The 17,549-nt window shown below is 47.8% G+C and overlaps 7 protein-coding genes across 7 annotated transcripts; 5 read left to right on the forward strand and 2 right to left on the reverse strand.

Moving 5' to 3' along the window:
* Positions 1-372: 372 nt before the first annotated feature.
* PGRI_029640 (aspartate/glutamate racemase family protein) lies at positions 373-1,281 on the forward strand (the record flags this gene model as incomplete). The annotated part of the gene is made up of 1 exon (XM_040790677.1): positions 373-1,281. One exon carries the CDS (start codon positions 373-375, stop codon positions 1,279-1,281), a length of 909 nt encoding a protein of 302 aa, XP_040647630.1.
* Positions 1,282-1,561: 280 nt separating this feature from the next.
* PGRI_029650 (gamma-tubulin mipA) lies at positions 1,562-3,261 on the forward strand (the record flags this gene model as incomplete). The annotated part of the gene is made up of 5 exons (XM_040790678.1): positions 1,562-1,569; positions 1,654-1,694; positions 1,801-1,919; positions 1,992-2,045; positions 2,110-3,261. The coding sequence occupies 5 exons, from the start codon at positions 1,562-1,564 to the stop codon at positions 3,259-3,261; spliced, it is 1,374 nt and encodes a 457-aa protein (XP_040647631.1).
* A 2,458-nt stretch (positions 3,262-5,719) lies between these two features.
* Positions 5,720-6,259, reverse strand: PGRI_029660 (DUF1754 domain-containing protein; the record flags this gene model as incomplete). The annotated part of the gene is made up of 3 exons (XM_040790679.1): positions 5,720-5,741; positions 5,807-5,904; positions 5,987-6,259. The coding sequence occupies 3 exons, from the start codon at positions 6,257-6,259 to the stop codon at positions 5,720-5,722; spliced, it is 393 nt and encodes a 130-aa protein (XP_040647632.1).
* A 2,495-nt stretch (positions 6,260-8,754) lies between these two features.
* PGRI_029670 (alpha/beta hydrolase family protein) lies at positions 8,755-9,915 on the forward strand (the record flags this gene model as incomplete). Its single annotated transcript, XM_040790680.1, has 1 exon — positions 8,755-9,915. One exon carries the CDS (start codon positions 8,755-8,757, stop codon positions 9,913-9,915), a length of 1,161 nt encoding a protein of 386 aa, XP_040647633.1.
* Positions 9,916-12,643: 2,728 nt separating this feature from the next.
* Positions 12,644-13,853, forward strand: PGRI_029680 (Carbohydrate binding module family 20; the record flags this gene model as incomplete). The annotated part of the gene is made up of 2 exons (XM_040790681.1): positions 12,644-12,745; positions 12,798-13,853. The coding sequence occupies 2 exons, from the start codon at positions 12,644-12,646 to the stop codon at positions 13,851-13,853; spliced, it is 1,158 nt and encodes a 385-aa protein (XP_040647634.1).
* A 308-nt stretch (positions 13,854-14,161) lies between these two features.
* On the reverse strand, positions 14,162-15,421 carry PGRI_029690 (serine/threonine-protein phosphatase 2A activator; the record flags this gene model as incomplete). The annotated part of the gene is made up of 1 exon (XM_040790682.1): positions 14,162-15,421. One exon carries the CDS (start codon positions 15,419-15,421, stop codon positions 14,162-14,164), a length of 1,260 nt encoding a protein of 419 aa, XP_040647635.1.
* A 600-nt stretch (positions 15,422-16,021) lies between these two features.
* On the forward strand, positions 16,022-16,971 carry PGRI_029700 (uncharacterized protein; the record flags this gene model as incomplete). The annotated part of the gene is made up of 2 exons (XM_040790683.1): positions 16,022-16,466; positions 16,532-16,971. The coding sequence occupies 2 exons, from the start codon at positions 16,022-16,024 to the stop codon at positions 16,969-16,971; spliced, it is 885 nt and encodes a 294-aa protein (XP_040647636.1).
* Positions 16,972-17,549: the final 578 nt, after the last annotated feature.

Genomic DNA, 17,549 nt, shown 5'->3' on the forward strand with positions numbered 1-17,549 from the left:
TACGATGTCCAGGAGTTGTCTAGGACCTCGTGTTCGGCGTGATACGATGAATTTGTAAGCCATAATCGATTCCAAGGTTGATAATCAATAAGTTCCAAGAATCTGCAATGTGATAAGTATAGATTATGATACAAAAAAACCTTACGTCACTCGGTAAGGATTATCCGAAGCCACAAAACGCAGTGCATACATGACCAGTAGACCTTTTTTAGAAGTTGTCCGCTAAGCTCCTAGGAGATGGTGGGGTTCCAAGGTTGTGGATGATCCCCGATAACGGATAACGGAGCTCATCGTAGCCTCCGCGGGCAATTCGTTTCTTCCCGACAACGAACTGTCCTTCCTGTCTATCCAATTGACCCTATTCTTCCAAAAATGAGTCTCCTCGAGCCGCGATATGACGCAAACGATATCCTCCAGCTGGATCCGAGGAAAGGCGAGCGGGATTATAGCATATTGATCATTAACCCCAACACCTCAACACATATGACTGAAGCTCTGAAGCCCATATTGGCTAGCATGAACTACGGGGACGTGCACTTCGAGTACTTCACTGCGCCTGACTCCACTGTTGAGGTCGACGGAGTCAAGGTTGAGCCAATTGCCAGCATCAACAACGCCGAAGAGTCATGCAAATCGGCGTTGAATTGCTGGCCTGTACGGGAGTTTGTCGGCCATTATGACGCCTTTCTTGTAGCGTGCTACTCCGCGCATCCATTCGTCGGCAAGCTCAGAGAGGATATCACGTCTAGCGAAGAAGCGAGCTCAACGAGAAACAAATATGTCACTGGGATCTTTGAAGCATCCATCACCGCTGCACTCTCATTGGTTAGCGGTTTCGCATTGAAAGGTCCAATCAATCTAGCAGAGGGGCTACAAAAGTACCAAGAGAAAGGAAGTTTTGGAATTGTGACCACTGGCTCAGCGTGGAAGGAGGAGCTCACAAATGCGGTTCAAGGAGCGCTGGGTTATGATCATGAGGATGGGACCTCTATGCACTTTGCGGGCGTCGAGACCACTGGCCTAACGGCAGTTGAACTGCACACCACGGAACCAGAGGAAGTGCGACGGAGGATCATCGATGCTACCCGCAACTTGCTTCGGAACTCGGCATCTCGTGTTAAGGTTGTTTGTCTGGGCTGTGCAGGTATGGCCGGCATGGAGGAGGCGGTACGAGAGGGCTGCATTCAGGAATATGGAACAGAAGGTCAACGTGTACGAATTGTCGACGGGGTAGTTGCCGGTGCTGGGAACCTCATCACAGCCTTGAAGGCGGGATTCTAAGTGATAGTGGTCCAAGGCGACCGTTGGCCAACTAGATCACCGCAGGAAGACGATATATCAAAATTTATGCATAGCTGGGCGGATTAAAAAGCACTTGCACCTCATATTAATTATATTGATCCACAAATATTTTTCACATGTCATTCAGACGTTGTTGATGTGCAACGCATAAGGTAGCAAGAGCTTCTGCCTGAGGCAAAACAACCGGCCAAAAAGTTCCCCGCGTGAACGCGATACGCGTTAACGAGCAGCAACACTCGACGGCCTCCACGGAAGAAATATGCCAAGGTTCGTTCATTCTTTTGATTCAATTATAATAGAGGAATCCCTTTCCAGCTCTAAGACCGATGCTAATATCGGTGGCAATTGCAGAGAAATCATCACGATCCAAGCCGGCCAGTGCGGCAACAACGGTATGTGGCTCACCTCCGCGGTCCATTCCACGAAACCCTTGATCCTATACTTTTGAACAGAGTGCGAGGAAATATAGTTTATGCCGCTAATATCCGATCTATCTAGTGGGCAGCCAGTTTTGGCAGCAACTGTGCCAGGAACACGGAATCAGCGCAGATGGAAACCTTGAGGAGCATGCGACTGATGGGGCAGCTGGTGATCGCAAGGATGTCTTCTTCTATCAGGTGTGTATAGCAGACTTGGGAGAGTATATTTAGCTTGACATGGCAAGAACACTAGCTAACAGACGTGGGTAGAGTGACGACACCAGGTACATCCCTCGTGCGATCCTCCTCGACTTAGAACCCAGAGTATGCTATCCTTCACTAGTATATCACATCGATACGCGATGATTAACGCAAAGCTTTTTTTCAGGTGCTCAACGCCATTCAGACTGGGCCCTACAAGAACATCTACAACCCCGAGAACTTCTTTGTCGGACAACAAGGTATCGGAGCTGGAAACAATTGGGGCACCGGATATGCTGCCGGAGAGGGCGTGCAAGAGGAGATTTTCGATATGATCGACCGCGAAGCAGATGGAAGTGACTCACTAGAGGGATTTATGCTTCTACATTCGATCGCAGGAGGAACAGGCTCTGGACTGGGAAGTTTCATCCTAGAGCGCATGAACGATCGCTTCCCGAAGAAACTCATCCAAACCTACTCCGTCTTCCCAGACACGCAGTCCGATGTCGTCGTCAACCCCTACAACAGCTTGCTTGCCATGCGACGATTGACCCAAGATGCCGACTCCGTGGTCGTCCTGGACAATGGCGCTCTATCACGAATTGTTGCTGATCGTCTCCACGTTCAAGAGCCTTCATTCCACCAAACCAACCAGCTCGTGTCAACGGTGATGTCTGCATCCACAACCACGCTACGATACCCTGGATACATGCACAACGATCTTGCCGGAATCATCGCCTCGCTCATCCCTACGCCACGCAGCCATTTCCTTCTCACATCATACACACCATTCACAGGCGCCAACATTGAGCAAGCCAGGACAGTGCGAAAGACAACCGTGCTAGATGTTATGCGTCGGCTTCTACAACCCAAGAACCGCATGGTCTCCGTCAACCCCAGCAAGTCCAGCTGCTACATCAGCATTCTCAACATTATCCAGGGTGAAGCCGACCCGACCGACGTGCACAAGTCTCTGCTACGAATTCGTGAGCGCCGCCTTGCTTCTTTCATTCCCTGGGGCCCTGCCAGCATTCAGGTGGCTCTGACGAAGAAATCCCCGTACATTGAGGAGACCGGGCACCGTGTCAGCGGGCTGATGCTAGCCAACCACACCTCTGTCGCGACACTCTTCAAGCGTATTGTGAAGCACTACGACATGCTCCGCAAGCGCAATGCCTTCTTGGATTCATATAAGAAGGAAGCGCCATTTGCTGACGGACTTGGTGAATTTGACGAGGCACGGGCCGTTGTGATGGATCTGATCGGCGAATACGAGGCAGCCGAACGGGAGGACTACCTAGACCCAGATGCCGGCAAAGCAAATGAGCTGGGGGTATGATATGAGATTATGAGATTTCATTCCCTGTTTTTCTTTTTAAACTCTTTTTTTTTTTTTGCTATTTGGGCAGGGCAAGGGCGGTTTGGGCGCATCATCGGTGTCTGCGCCGGCGTTTTTATTCACATTTTACATTTTCCTTGCTTTTTTTTGTGTTCTCAACGCAGTGGACATATCATGAAACCAATCCACGCTAGTCGCTATTTAAAATTGACCACGTACACGTAGCCCGTATAGATGGTGTCAACGTGGTAGGATTCTGATTTGTACTGATTAGCGTGTGCAGAAGGGATCTGTGGGTAGTACTACGGAGTACATACCACCTAGATAAGGCGATGAGGTGGAGAGACGGTGAAATTGGGTAGCGGGATCGGCCCTGACTTTAGGTGATTTAGGCCTAACCCAGGAAATGTAGTATGTACGAAGGACGGAGTAGACGGAGTACAAGGCAAACCTATGTCTGCAGTCCTGCAGTCCTGCGCAGGATGCTCTTACCGATGCAATAGCTCCACGCGGATCATCCGTGCCTACGCGGACTTGGCTCGGCCGACTCGTCGATTTGTACCCCGTATCGAAGACAGTTCACAGGGGTCATAGCTCCTTTTGTCGACTTGCGATTGTGGCTTTTTTTTTATGCCAGATGCATTCGATTGAGTAGCATTGGGCATGCAGGATATAAGGCATGTTGCCTGAGTACCGTAGTATGATAAGTCCGGGTGAACACCTTGCCACCCTGGTGGCGCGGTAAAACGGAAGAACCGATATTTGGGTTTCCAACCAATTTGACTCTAGTTAGTACAATAGTAGTTCCGTACATACCATGTACATATGTAGTTAGAAGGTTGGTCCATGTTGAAAAGTACACCTGACTCCTGAATTATCACGTGAAGGCGCCCTTGAATGCACGGGCAAATTCAACATCATTGGACCCGAGACCAGGCACCTTGGTACTGAGGAATAAACCTGGAACCTTTGGTAGGTCAAGAATGGGAAGAAAGGAAAGAAGAAGAAACAAAGAGAAAAAAAAAAGAAGAAAAAAAAGAACTCTTTGAGTATATTTGTATAAAGTAAAAGGAGTCCAAAGGATACAAAGATGTATAAAAAAAAAAGAAAACCAATTTCAATAATTGTAATCCACTAAAAAAGCACTAAAATTCTCCAAAAATGCTCCAAAAATCCACTTAAAAATCCCCAAAATGCGTTTAGCTCCATAACTCTGGGAAACTCCACCCATGATTCCGTCACTGTCGCCTCACTGACTCAGCCCTTTTATCTGTTTCTTTGGCCTTCTCCCGTGTCTTCCGACCCTATATATAGTCTCTTGTTGGCCTAATTTCTTTTCACTACTTTCCTCTCTCAAGACCCCGGCGCTTATCACCTAGCGTCTCGCCTAACTCTACTATCTCCTTACTTATCTCTCTCTATATCCCTCTCCATCTATCCAAACCAAATCATCTACCAAGTCACAATGCCTCCCCGCAAGCCACGTTGCAACTTCAAGGAGTGCAAGGAAGCCGCCCAACGCATCGTTGGTGACTGCAGCTTCTGTACCGGCCACTTTTGCTCCAAGCACCGCATGCTGGAAGCCCACTCTTGCACTGGACTGGAAGACTGCAAGAAAGAGTCACACGCCCGAAATGCCGATAAGTTGAACAGCGAACGTACCGTCGTCGTCAAGGGCGTATGAGAAAGGGAGGGACTACAATCAGAAATGGGAAATAGCCGCTTCGCTTTTCTCTCCGAACAAAGGGGGCGGCCAAGGACATGACCAGCCTAGTCGATGTAGGCCCGGGCCATCTCGCCTCCTCCCCCTATCTTATCTGCCGCGGCCGATCAGGTGCCATCCCTATTTGACTTGGCTTCGACCCGGTTCGATTCGATCCGGTTCTTCCCTTTCTTGCGTGCCTCTGCGGTGATCTTGGATTTAGCGCGGTGTTTCATTTTTAATTATTTCTCCTTCTCCTGGGATGGGGGCTTCTTTCTTTTGTCTCGTTTATGATCTATATTCAGATCGGATTCGGTTTTTGGCTACGGCTTGTTTGGGTTGAGGCTTTAAGGTCTTCATTTGCATGGCGTTTGTGCTTGGTGTTGACATCTTTTTGACATCTGATCTTTCGATATTTCGACATATTTACTGCTCCCATTGTCATCGCATTTTGGGCATGCCTATTCTTTTTTTCCGGGAATGCTAAATATCTCTTCTTGAGTCATTTTAGCCATATACTATACATATCTGAAATATCGAGCCACTTTCTTATCACAAGACGTTCACTTCCATTTACGGGGTATACATTTACGGGGTACCCCAGGTACATATGTAGTTTATGGGTCATCCCTGAAACATGGTAGATTCTTGGCAAAACGTTGGAAACAAAGTATTTCGTGGATTTCGTACAAGTACAGATATGCTTGACTAAAATTGTATGATTGAATTGAACCTCATTTGAAACACCGCAGCCATTTAGCCCGGTCCAATCTTCGGCCTATATAACAAGTTAGCTTATAATTCAATGCCCAAGAACAGACCCATAAAGCGACTAAGACATACATATCATGATGTTCACTCAGCCGACTGAGATACTTATTCAGTTCCTCCACACGCTCCTTATGAGTTTTGACACCTTCGCGCTGGAGCCGCTCATGCAACTGTCCCAAAAAGTCAGTTATAGTCTGTACAACAAAGCCGAAGTAGAAAAAGCTCGAGCCTGGCAAAAAAGACAACACATACCCGTTTCCGCCGAATTTCCTCAGCTCTCTTTTCGGCCTCGGTCTTCCCAGGCGCATCCCTCTCTTTTTCTCTGTCTTCCTCAGACCTCACCCCCTCATCCTTTTCATTATCTGGTCGCTCCGTGTCTGGTGTTGACTCCGACTTTGACTGTGCCACTTCGCCCTCCTTTTTCTTCGTGCTCTTCTTCTTTTTCTTCTCTACCCGTCCTCCGCTGACTTTGCTTCCCTTCAGCTTGAGCTTGCCGCCACCGATGGAGTACTCGTCACCCGCCATGCTTGCGGCGCTTGTTTGGGGGGTGTAGTAGGGTGGATTATTTCGGTTCCCCTCTTTTTAGTGTGACGTGCCGCTCGTAGAGGTATGGGCTTAGGGGAAATGATAGGCGCGGCGTGCGGAGTAATGGGGTGATTGTCGATCGGTCTCGTGTGTCGGTGTGGATGTTGGGGTTTCGTTCCCTTTTTTTGGATTTGGAGGGCGGCGCACGAATGAGATAGTATTATTTAGCTTGTGTGGTGTGTTGATTGAAAATGGAGGGTTTCTCTTGTCGGAGTTTGAGGTTGCCAATCAGAGGCGGTGACGAGAAGTTCGTTCTACACATTTCAAGATTCGACGACTTTCGATGAAAATAGAACTTATGATTCACATTGAAAGTAGGTATTAGAAATTAAGGGGGCACCGTGGTATATATCCTCTTTGGGGTATGTTCCTGGCCAATACAGATGACCTCCTTATATATGCTCATTACGAAGTCAACCTAGGCTTCGCATTTGAGCCTTTTTCTCTTTGTATCTGCTTCTACTTCCTGAATATATACTCTGCTGAACAGACAAGAAGCACTCTCTAATGGCCGGATCTAAGTGCGACAGATGAAAGTGAGGTGGAACGCGTTCTGGCGCACCTGCCTGCCTCCTTCCAATAGATACAACGATGAAGGGAAAGAGCAACCCGAACATATCTTATAAACCGAAGCCAACCGTCTTGTACGCTCTCCTACTGATACCCCCAAAATTTCCGAATACTTCGTTATTGACATTGGTCCCTCTAAGGAGACTCCCTCATGGTGTCGCCAAAAGAACCGGGATAGCCGTTGGAGATTGGAGTATCGGAGCCCAAAAAAAATCTACCTAATGAGGCAAGGAGACAAAACTCAGAAGCTACCAACCCTGTCGGCGACCTTGATACAAAGCAAGTCGAGTGGACCTTATGCAGACCACTTCGCCCGCTACCAAGCGTGAGGCGAACAAACTTCATAAAACAACGCAGACACCTACATCCTTACAGGTCTACTTTGCTTTCACTTCGCTCGCACTTCGGACTTCGAGCTCTATTTAAACCCCCAAACACCTCGTTTGCCTTCCTCCTCCTTCCAACAATTATCTTGCCTCTCTTCTTTTCGACAATTACTTTAACCCACCATGATTATCACAGATACGATACTTGAACTAGAATCTACTCAAGAAGGTGGTGAGATTGCGCATATCCCCCCCAATTCCGACACCAACAGAGCTTCAGAGTGTTCTAAGGAAAGTGGATGCCGCGCGCTCTAAAAGCCCACTTAACGAAGCCAGTATCCGCTGGACGCTGGATCTACTTACGACAGCCGGAATGGGCCATTTTTTTGACAATGGGGTTTTTACCCAGTAGAAAATTAGTAGTCGGCGCTAATAGACCTCATTATACAATAGTTATTTCCCGTGTGATTATCTACCTTCGCAACTCGCTTGGTTTCACCATTAAGGCTACTTCTCCTGAACACCACGTAAAGATATAAGTTTTGCTTAGGCATCGTATATAGGCCCTATACGACTAGGGAGGGTATTTAGGTAGGATATATAAAAGGGGAAAAGAAAATTATACCTACTTAGTCAATTTCAATGACCTTAGGGCTGTCATTATTATGAAGGCTAATAGGATTTAATACTGTTCTAGTAGCTAACTAAACCTATAGAGATATTATCTAAACTACTAGAGCGGCCCTTCTTCTTATTCTATTCTGTCTACTATTACTATCTTATATAGAGTATTAAGCGCTATAATCATATACTCCGCTAGTAGACTTCGGTAGAACCCATCTTGAGTCGGAGCCTCCGACCCAAAACCCACCCCAATAGGGTTTGGGTTCCTCTTTTCTTCCAGTCGCTACTCTTCCCAACCCCACCGACGATTGTGCCTCTGCTTATAGCCTGACGCACTAGCCCTTTCATAATAGCGATGCTGCTCGATCCGATACTGAGTTTGTAATGCATATCATCTAACTAGGAGCTGAACCACTAGGGTGATTCAGGCCACAGCGGTATCCAGGCTATTTCGTGTCGGTACTTTTGCTTTAGTCTAAGGCCCCCCGGCCTCCGTATCTATAACGTGCCGATATTCCTTCGATGCCGTATGTCCCGCTCTGCTCACCCCTTCGGAGGTTACATTACACGGCCCGGCGTCGAAAAATGGCTCTTGGTTGCCCGGTCACGAATAACGGGGCGCACAGTTTTCATCATCGTCGGTCTCTCTAGGTCCTACATTCCTAATCGATGAATCTTCGAACATATAGCCCCATAATATAGGTCAATAGCTGGAAATACCGCAAATGCCTTTAAATGCCTCATAAGCAATCTAGTGTCTAGTATAATCAGAGAAAAATGTTTCACACTACTCTATGGGTACATACCATGCGGTAACTAATACTAGTATATATAAGATGGTTGCCGCTGGGCTTCGCTGATAATTCCATTTTATAATACGTAACTTTTCATTTTCATCATCAGAGAGCCGCCAAAATGATTCGGACAATCCTACTCTCAATTAGTTTTCTTCTCATCAGTCTCGGGCAAACAGTAATTGTCCCTCTCCCTTCAAGCACCGGACCATGCGATGTCACGCTTCATGCAACTGAACTAGTTGACATGTCTCGAACCGATCCCAACGACCCAAAAGGAGGTAAACGTTCTATCATGGTTACCACCTTTACACCCGTCAATTGCGGAAGTGTACTATCTACATCTTACGTCCCGAATGCAACAGCCAAGTTGGAAGATGGGATTTTCCAATCTTTTGGACTACCTCCAGGAACGTTCGAGTCACTTCATATCCAGACTCAGAGACAGCAGCGGCCACCGCCTTTCAGACTTCACGGAGATTATCCAGTAGTGCTTTTTTCTCCGGCAGTGGGAATCTCAAGATTGATGTACACATTGCTGCTTCAAGAAATTGCCAGCAACGGATTTGCTGTTGTCTCCGTCGACCACCCGTATGATGCCGACATCGTGGAATATCCCGATGGCCGCACTGTTCCCGGAATACTCGCAAACATCAGTACCCCAACAGAATTTGTTTCAGCACTGGAAGTACGTGTCAAGGACATGTCATTTTTACTTGATCAAATGCACGACGAAAAAGTGATCAGAAACCTATTCCCTTTGTCACAGGGAAACCCGCATCTACTCTCTCTTGATCGAGTAACTATCCTTGGTCATTCCCTCGGTGGAGCAACAGCAGCGCAGACAATACTAGTTGATAATCGGTTTGTCGGGGGTATCAATCTAGATGGTCAACTATGGGGGTCTGTCGTGGACAAAGGACTTTCGACCCCGTTCCTGCTTTTTGGTAACGCAAACCACACCTCTGCAACAGATTCCAGTTGGGCAACTTTTTCGTCACATTTACGAGGATGGAAACTGGAGCTACAACTCGCACAGTCTAAACACTATACGTTTTCTGACTTTCCAGTGCTTGTTGATACTCTAGGTATTTCAGATGAAGTTCGACAAATTATTCAGGCTCAGAGCAATGGGACTGGGACGATAGGTGGTTTGCGGGCTAAGGATGTGATTACTTCATACACCGTTGCTACACTGCAGTACTTTGTTCATGGGCACAAGTCGAAATTGCTGAGCGGCCCTTCTGTAGCATATCCTGATGTGACATTTGTGTCTTCCTGACTGGCTAGATGATTGGTTTTTACTCAAAGTTTACCAATTGGGGTAGTTCCTGTGGCCCAAGGTTAGCATGTCATTTGAGCTGAACAGATTGATCGCATCAGTCTGTATCAATGTCCTTATTTGTCAAGCTAGTTTGTTAGAAGCAGGGTATAAGCAGGGTATAAATTAACAATAATTCTTTTCCCTCTTTCTGCCCTAGAAACACGATAGTCCCCTTCAGATGCCAGCCAATAATATCTCACCTTCCGAAACATTTCTACTAAACCATGGTGATCCCTCTCTGCAGCACATCCTTGAATTGATTGCCCATCTCTCGTCGCTTTGCCACTATCTCCGTGCTCCAATAGCATCACAATAACATTTAGATTCCCCCCCAGCAGCAGCAACATGTATTGCCCTCCACTCTCGATCATCTGTAGCTTCAAAATCTGCCCCTTTCCCAAGCAACATTCTCGCAGGGCCCTCTGCACCACGTCGGCAGGCATGATGAAGAGGCGTCTGATTTTGTTATGTGCGAGCATTCAGCTCTGCCCTGTACGATAAACATAGAACAACGGCACTGTCGTCAAGTAGCATTGCTGCGTAGTGAAGGGCAATCCACTGTCCCGGATCGGATCTCGCGTGGATATCGGCCCCATACGAGAGGAGTGCGCCGGCCACGTTGAGCGAGCCGAAAAGCAGCGATTGTTAGAGAGGTGTACGACCTCCTTGATTCTTCATTTCCAAACCTTTCCTACGTTCCCGACTGGTATCCTCTTCAGCGGTAAGACTAAGTAGACTTGTCAGCTTGTGAACATCGTCCGTCCAGATCGCATTGATCAATTCTTCTTCCTCGACATTAGAATCGAGTGTCATTCTGCCACTAATTTTTCATATTAATTACTTAGCCTCGTATGTCCCATTCAACTGAGCGTCTTCTAAAGTCGTCCACCCTCTCTCATTTTGGTATGCTAGCTGCGAACCTCTGTCATCTTCCTCCCGCAGAAGACATTTCATGACTCCCACATTCCTCTCGCATGAAGTAATATGCACTGGCAAATTTCCGGCCTCATCAGCAATAATGACCTTCCCACGGGGAGCAAGCAGTACTTCAACGGTATCGACATGACCACCCTGGCACGCAAGATGAAGAGGTGTACGACCAATTTCAGTCTGGAAATCAAAACCACCTGCACTATCTACAATTGTCTTTCCTTCGCTGTGTTGTGCATTGTAATAAACCAGAGGTAGAAGCAGCACTAAAACAGCCTGTGTTTGTCCCGCCGATGTAGCACCATGCAATGGTGTCCATCCATCTTTACATGTGCAATCTATCCTAGCCCCTTGGTCGAGTAGATGCACAGGGCCAGGGTGATAAATTCAACAAATATCGAATGTGTATTGTCATTGATGAGGAATGCCTCCAGACGCTACTGAATACATCGGCAGAGGCTTTAGAGCAGGAAACAGAGTACCATCGAGATTGTACCATACGGTATGTGAAGGTTGTAGAGGCGTAGCCGGATTTGGAAGAACTTGACGACTTCCCTGGATGGATGAAGTGTTCGACCCGTGCGTTGTGGGACCGTTGGAAGATGATGTGTGATAGTGATGACATGAGTCTCTCTTGGGACAAAATTGATGATTTCTGCCCTGGGTATATTGTGGATGATGAATGTGAAATCCGAGTTTCTGTGCTAGCGGAAGATTTGGAAAAAAAAAAGAGCCATGTCCGTGTTGAAATGGGCTAGCACTGTGGTTACACCTAATGTATGGAGTATAGTATTGAATATTCATAGAACGACCTTTATTGAACCTGACTCTGAGACCCTGATAGAAGTGGCAACTCAGATAGGAAGTCTCGGCATAGTAACGACACTCTTAAAGGTACTTATGTACTTATGCAGTGGATTTCTCCCTCTTTTTGGCCTTTCCATTCTGTTTTACCTCCTTGAACATGCTCAATATCTTGTATTACTATGTTGGGTTATATCACACAATATATCGATGATCTATCGGCATAGATAGTGCTTTTATTCACCCCAAAGCTACTAATTCTGTATAACCCACTGTTCACGAACAATTACGGTGGCGTAGTTGAATCACGGAGATATCCCCAACTGGCACTAGGCACATGTAATGTGACTAGTATAGGCTGACGCCTATGGCGCAACTGGGCGCCACTCATAAACAGGGCCCACGATGATGAAGAAGCATAATAAATTGTGGCGGGGAAGTGAGATGTGGGGAGTGTCACCTAGAAATGGTGGGGTCTTGGAAGTAAGCAGAAGTGGATAAATAGGTTGTTTGCTACACTTGGTCAGGTCATTTACCTTGTGCAAGTACAATCTTTTTGTTTTGCAAGTTGAGTATATCACCCTAGTAGGCGCGATGTCCTGAAGATACGGAAATTCCAAACGCCGCAGTCGCCTGGATCTGTTAGTATATAAGAGGGAAACGGGAATTTATCGGCTTTTTTTCTCACAATTCGACTAAAATGCGATGCTGCATCCCTTTGTCTAGCGGCTGTCGGGCAATTATCGGACTACATGCTACAAAAGGAAATTTGGCTGTGAAGACAAGACAAAGCCTACATGTCCAGACATTCAAGCCGACGACGGAAGGGTAGGATCATGATGTGAATGGTTGATACAGTCAAATAGCAATTATGGGAAATACATATATAAAAGGGCAATGTTTCGTTTGATTTCAAGAGCCAGCAGCTTATTTTTGAGAAAATACACCTAAGATGAAGGGTTCCTCTATTCTAAGTCTGGCAGGTCTTCTGTCCTTAGTCAACGCCCATGGATACCTGACCATTCCTTCAAGTCGTACTCGGCTTGGATTCGAGGTAAGCCCTCAGATGGATTCATGGATGCAATATACCAGACTGACTTTGTTAGGCTGGCATTGATACCTGTCCTGAATGCTCCATCCTTGAACCAGTCTCTCCTTGGCCTGACCTAGAAGGACCCCAAGTTGGCCGTAGTGGACCATGTGGTTACAATGCCCGGGTTAGTGTTGATTATAACCAGCCCGCCGCTCACTGGGGCAACGTGGTCGCCAAATACACTGCGAACCAGATTGTGGAAGTGCAGTGGTGTGTCGACAACAATGGAGACCATGGTGGCATGTTTACCTACGGTATCTGCCAGGACCAGGCCCTGGTCGACAAATTCCTTGATCCAAACTATCTTCCAACCAATGCCGAGAAACAAGCTGCAGAAGACTGTTTCCTGAAGGGTGAATTGAAATGTACAGACGTTCCTGGACAGGACTGTGGCTACAGTCCGGACTGCTCTCCCGGACAGCTATGCTGGCGCAATGACTGGTTTACCTGCAATGCATTCGGTGCCAGCAACCGACGCGGCTGCCAGGGCGTGGACGGTGCGCCATTGAACTCCTGCAAGACAACTATTGCTGGTGGCTATACTGTTACGAAGAGAATCAAGATCCCAGACTACAATTCAGCACACACTCTGCTGCGCTTCCGATGGAACTCTTTCCAGACAGGCCAGGCTTATCTTAACTGTGCTGATATTTCTATCGGGGGTTCCGGGGGAGGATCGACTACCACCAGCGGTACGACTTTGACCACTACGACAAGTAAGACAACAACTACCGGAGCATGTGCTACTCCTGCCAGCAGCGTCTCGGTAACTTTCAACGAGTTGGTAACCACGTCAGTGGGCCAGAATATCTTCCTCACTGGGTCAATCAGCCAGCTGGGCTCCTGGTCTACCTCGTCGGCTATCCCACTGTCAGCAGGCTCATACACATCGTCTAACCCACTGTGGACTGCCAGTGTTAATCTCCCTGTTGGTACTACCTTTACGTACAAGTTCTTCAAGAAAGGAGCGGACGGTAAAATTACCTGGGAAAGTGACCCTAACCGGAGCTATACTGTACCAGCAGGCTGCTCTGGAACTGCAGTCACTGAAAGTACAACCTGGCGGTAGTGGATTTCTGGGAGTGACACACCGTGGAAAGAGATATGAGCTGGTGTGGTATGATGTGTTGAATATGTACATAGTGATATCACAGATTGAAATCGACAACACTTCACTGGACCTTAACGAAACTGGAATCACCATCGTATATAAAGTACGTACATTACACACCTCTGTTCGCGGCCCAGGGACCGGCAAAGAGCACAGGCACTGTCAGTAAGTATAGGAGAATAAACAGATTGTCGGGTTTGACATTGTCTAATATGCTAGTCATGTTGATTCATTATTTTGTTGGAATGTCCCAAACATCGCCGATATTAATCAAAAGGAATTGGGCGCAGATTAGATCCTCCCATACGTTTACGCATCTCGGCGCCCGCAGCCACAGTACTGGGTACCTTGATACCGCAGCAATCGCCGAACCAGTCTGCACTATCATGAGGATGGTCATGGCCGTGGGCATGGTCATGACCATCATTCTCAGCACCCCCCTCCGACGGATCGGTCATGCCTTCAGCAGCAGGCAGAAGACTTCCGAACAGGAAATGTTGCATAATAGGAAGCTTCCCAAGCACCTCCTTAACAAACATTTTCTTCATGCCGCTCTCAACCTTGGTCCAATTCTTAGAACCAGAGATATCGTCCAGCATAGGGCTATGCCAGCGAAGTCCCTTCACAGTCTTGACACTATCAACCCACCGGACCTGATCCAGGTAGAGATATTTATCACCCTCTTCATCCAAAGTGGCAGTATTGTGGATACCCAAGGGAGTGATATATGGGTGCCCGACAAGCTGACTAGCTCCGAACAAGAACGGTAAGAAATGGTAGTCATCCAGACCCCAGACACCGTGCGATCCAGCAGGCTCAAGGTAGTAGGCTGACTGGATCTCCCGCATGAGATGCATATACTCGACATAGACCTTGACCACGACAGCAGGGAAGTCGCTAGCGGGGAGAAGACCAAGCTGATACAGACACAACAGCCACATCATGAAGTTTAGTTCGTGTCCGGAGCCGTAGTCAATCCGCTCTCGTGAGCCTAGGCAGTTGATTAGATATGTCGAGGCTTCTTCGGTTGCGCCCGCATCTTTCAACCCGAGAATGTTAGTGTGCCATGATGTGCTCTGGGCGCTTACATCGTCGCACAGTGCCCGGAAGGCCGGGTTGCCGAAGCGGGATCCACCCTGGTCGATTGGCGGGTTTTTGGCTAAGAGGGAGCGTATCTGAGTGACGACTGAGAGGACCTTGGAGATGGATTCGGATTGAGGTTTTTTTTGGAGGTCGTTGATGGAATGCCCCCGCACAGAGTCAGTTAGGCCAAACACAAAGGCGAGGACAAGGTTGTAGGTCGGCGATGAGAGGAAGAGTTCATGGTCTTTTGGGGATAGGATGCGGCGGATTGGCTGACGGTACTGGTGGGCGGAGAGGTCCGGCGGCGAAGGGAGAGGAGGGGTTGTTGGAGTTAAGTCTCGGGAATTGGGGTTTGACCTGCGGGTATTTGACCGCAAGGCAGACAATTTTTTAGAAAGATCTACCTTCCCCGTAGGAGATGGTAAAGATTCTTGCGATGCCATTCTGCTGGTTAAGTGAGGGGAACTTTGGAAGGAAATAAGTCGGATAAGTTGATATTGAGCTTAACAGGACTGACCGCCTGCCTTAAATAGAGTATGACGCAATTTGGTGAAGTGGAAGACAATGAGGTGTGAGTTTGTCAAATTATATGTGCAGATTAAAGCAGATAACTCTGGCTATAAGCAGAAGATCTACATTAGTCGCCCATATCAACATGTCAAGCTTTATAGGTTGCAGTGACAGTTCGGATCAACACTTGGCCCAAGTGGGTTAGAGTGGAGCATGTGATCGCTTCCCCGGATTGGTCAGGTGACTGGGATCATCACTTTGTTTCACGCTTTTGCTCGAGGTCACATTATATGCCACATGATGGCCATAGCACCCTGAGAGGAGGAACAGTCAAAGAAATGCAGATAGCAAGGCTTCAACTTACCAGACTCAGCTACTGAATAGTTTTCCATCGCCGTGAAAATCTTGTCTCTTTTCGTCCTCTGTTAAGATAAAAGGACCCGGCGCTTCAGACCTGCATAAACTTGGTCCCGGGCGACCCTCGGATTGGACAATATTCTCCAGTCACATATCAGGAGGGCAAGCACGCCATAATGAACACATTCGACTCATCGGCGCCGCCTCCGACAGGTCCCAGCAACTCCGGAGGATCAAACAACAACCACTCATCATCACGCTCGCCCACAGATTCAGGCCTGTCATCGTCCCTCGGCAGCACCCGGTCCCACTCAAGCTCCTCATCCCGAATCCATGCACGTAGCCAGAACCCAGTTCAGAGCTCATACCAATCCACCGAGTCAACACCAATCAACGGAGCTGGTCCCGCGGGGCGCAACTATCAGTCCACAGAGGGAGCACCCGCCTCTCAGCTCAAAGACTTCGGCCTAAATAATGCAACCTCTGGAAATGTCAATCAACCAGCGAAACCTGTGTCGACTTCCGAGCCCCACCAGTCCTGGTATAGTCGACTCGCAGATCGATACGGCAGCCTCGAGCTAGAGAACAAAGGCAGTGTTGCCCGCGACCACCTTGCCTTGGGTACGATATGCGCAGCCTACCTTGAAATTCCGCATAGACCCCCTAACACACTTCATTTCCTACAGAACGAACTTTCCTAGCCTGGATGCGCACCTCCCTAGCGTTCGCCTCAATCGGAATCGCAGTAACGCAACTCTTCCGTCTGAACAGCGCCTCCACAAGCACACACGCCAACTTCTTCGACCCAGAATCCGGCCCACACCCGGGCATCCTCCCACCTGACCTCGCCTTGGCTGCCTACGATTCAGCTGCATTCCACGCCTCCTCTGCTTCCTCTCGTCTTCGTAGTGTGGGTAAACCACTCGGCTCGACTTTCATCGGCGTCTCGATCATTATCCTTGCTATCGGCTTCCACCGCTACTTCCAGAGCCAGTATTGGATTATTCGGGGGAAGTTCCCGGCTAGTCGGGGTAGTGTTGCGCTTACGGGGCTTATAGCTGCTTCACTGATTATTGCTACTCTTGCGGTTATTTTGGCTGTTTCACCGGGGGCTGTTGAGAACTAGTTTGGAGATTGTCTGCTGGCTCGTCTCTCTTTTTCTCCATTTTTGAACCCTTCGCATAATTCCTTCTGTGATACTGCTCATTTGTTTCGTTGCGTTTTGCGTGCTGCATTTTCCATTTTCGGATTTCTTGAGTTCATACATACGTTCCTGCCCAGGGATGTCGGTGCTCCTTTTTCGATGGCGAAGAGAGAGGAGAGATGCATTATTGGGTATCCTTTGTTTCTCGGCATACTGATGTTGACGATAGATTGTATATGTACAATCATGATGATGAGTTTAACCACACACATGTAGCTCATACGTACATATCCTACGAAACTGGCATATACCGAAAAGCCGATAGAAATATTTCGTTCTTTTCTGTCACGAACGCCCCGAATCCACCCGCGCCAGACCAGTCTAGGCACAATGTAGGAAGCAGGCGAAGACACAGGGAAAACTACAAGATGGACTGGAGTGTATCGACAATGATGGGGGGAAGGAAAGATAGGAAAAAAGAGACCCAGGCAACATGGCTTGCAAACAATGCGAAGCAAGAAATCAGAGAAAAAAGGAGCAGACCAAGAACCGCCTAAATA

The sequence above is a fragment of the Penicillium griseofulvum genome, assembly GCF_001561935.1.
Source record: "Penicillium griseofulvum strain PG3 chromosome Unknown contig_80, whole genome shotgun sequence".
In the NCBI taxonomy this organism is placed as follows: domain Eukaryota; kingdom Fungi; phylum Ascomycota; class Eurotiomycetes; order Eurotiales; family Aspergillaceae; genus Penicillium; species Penicillium griseofulvum.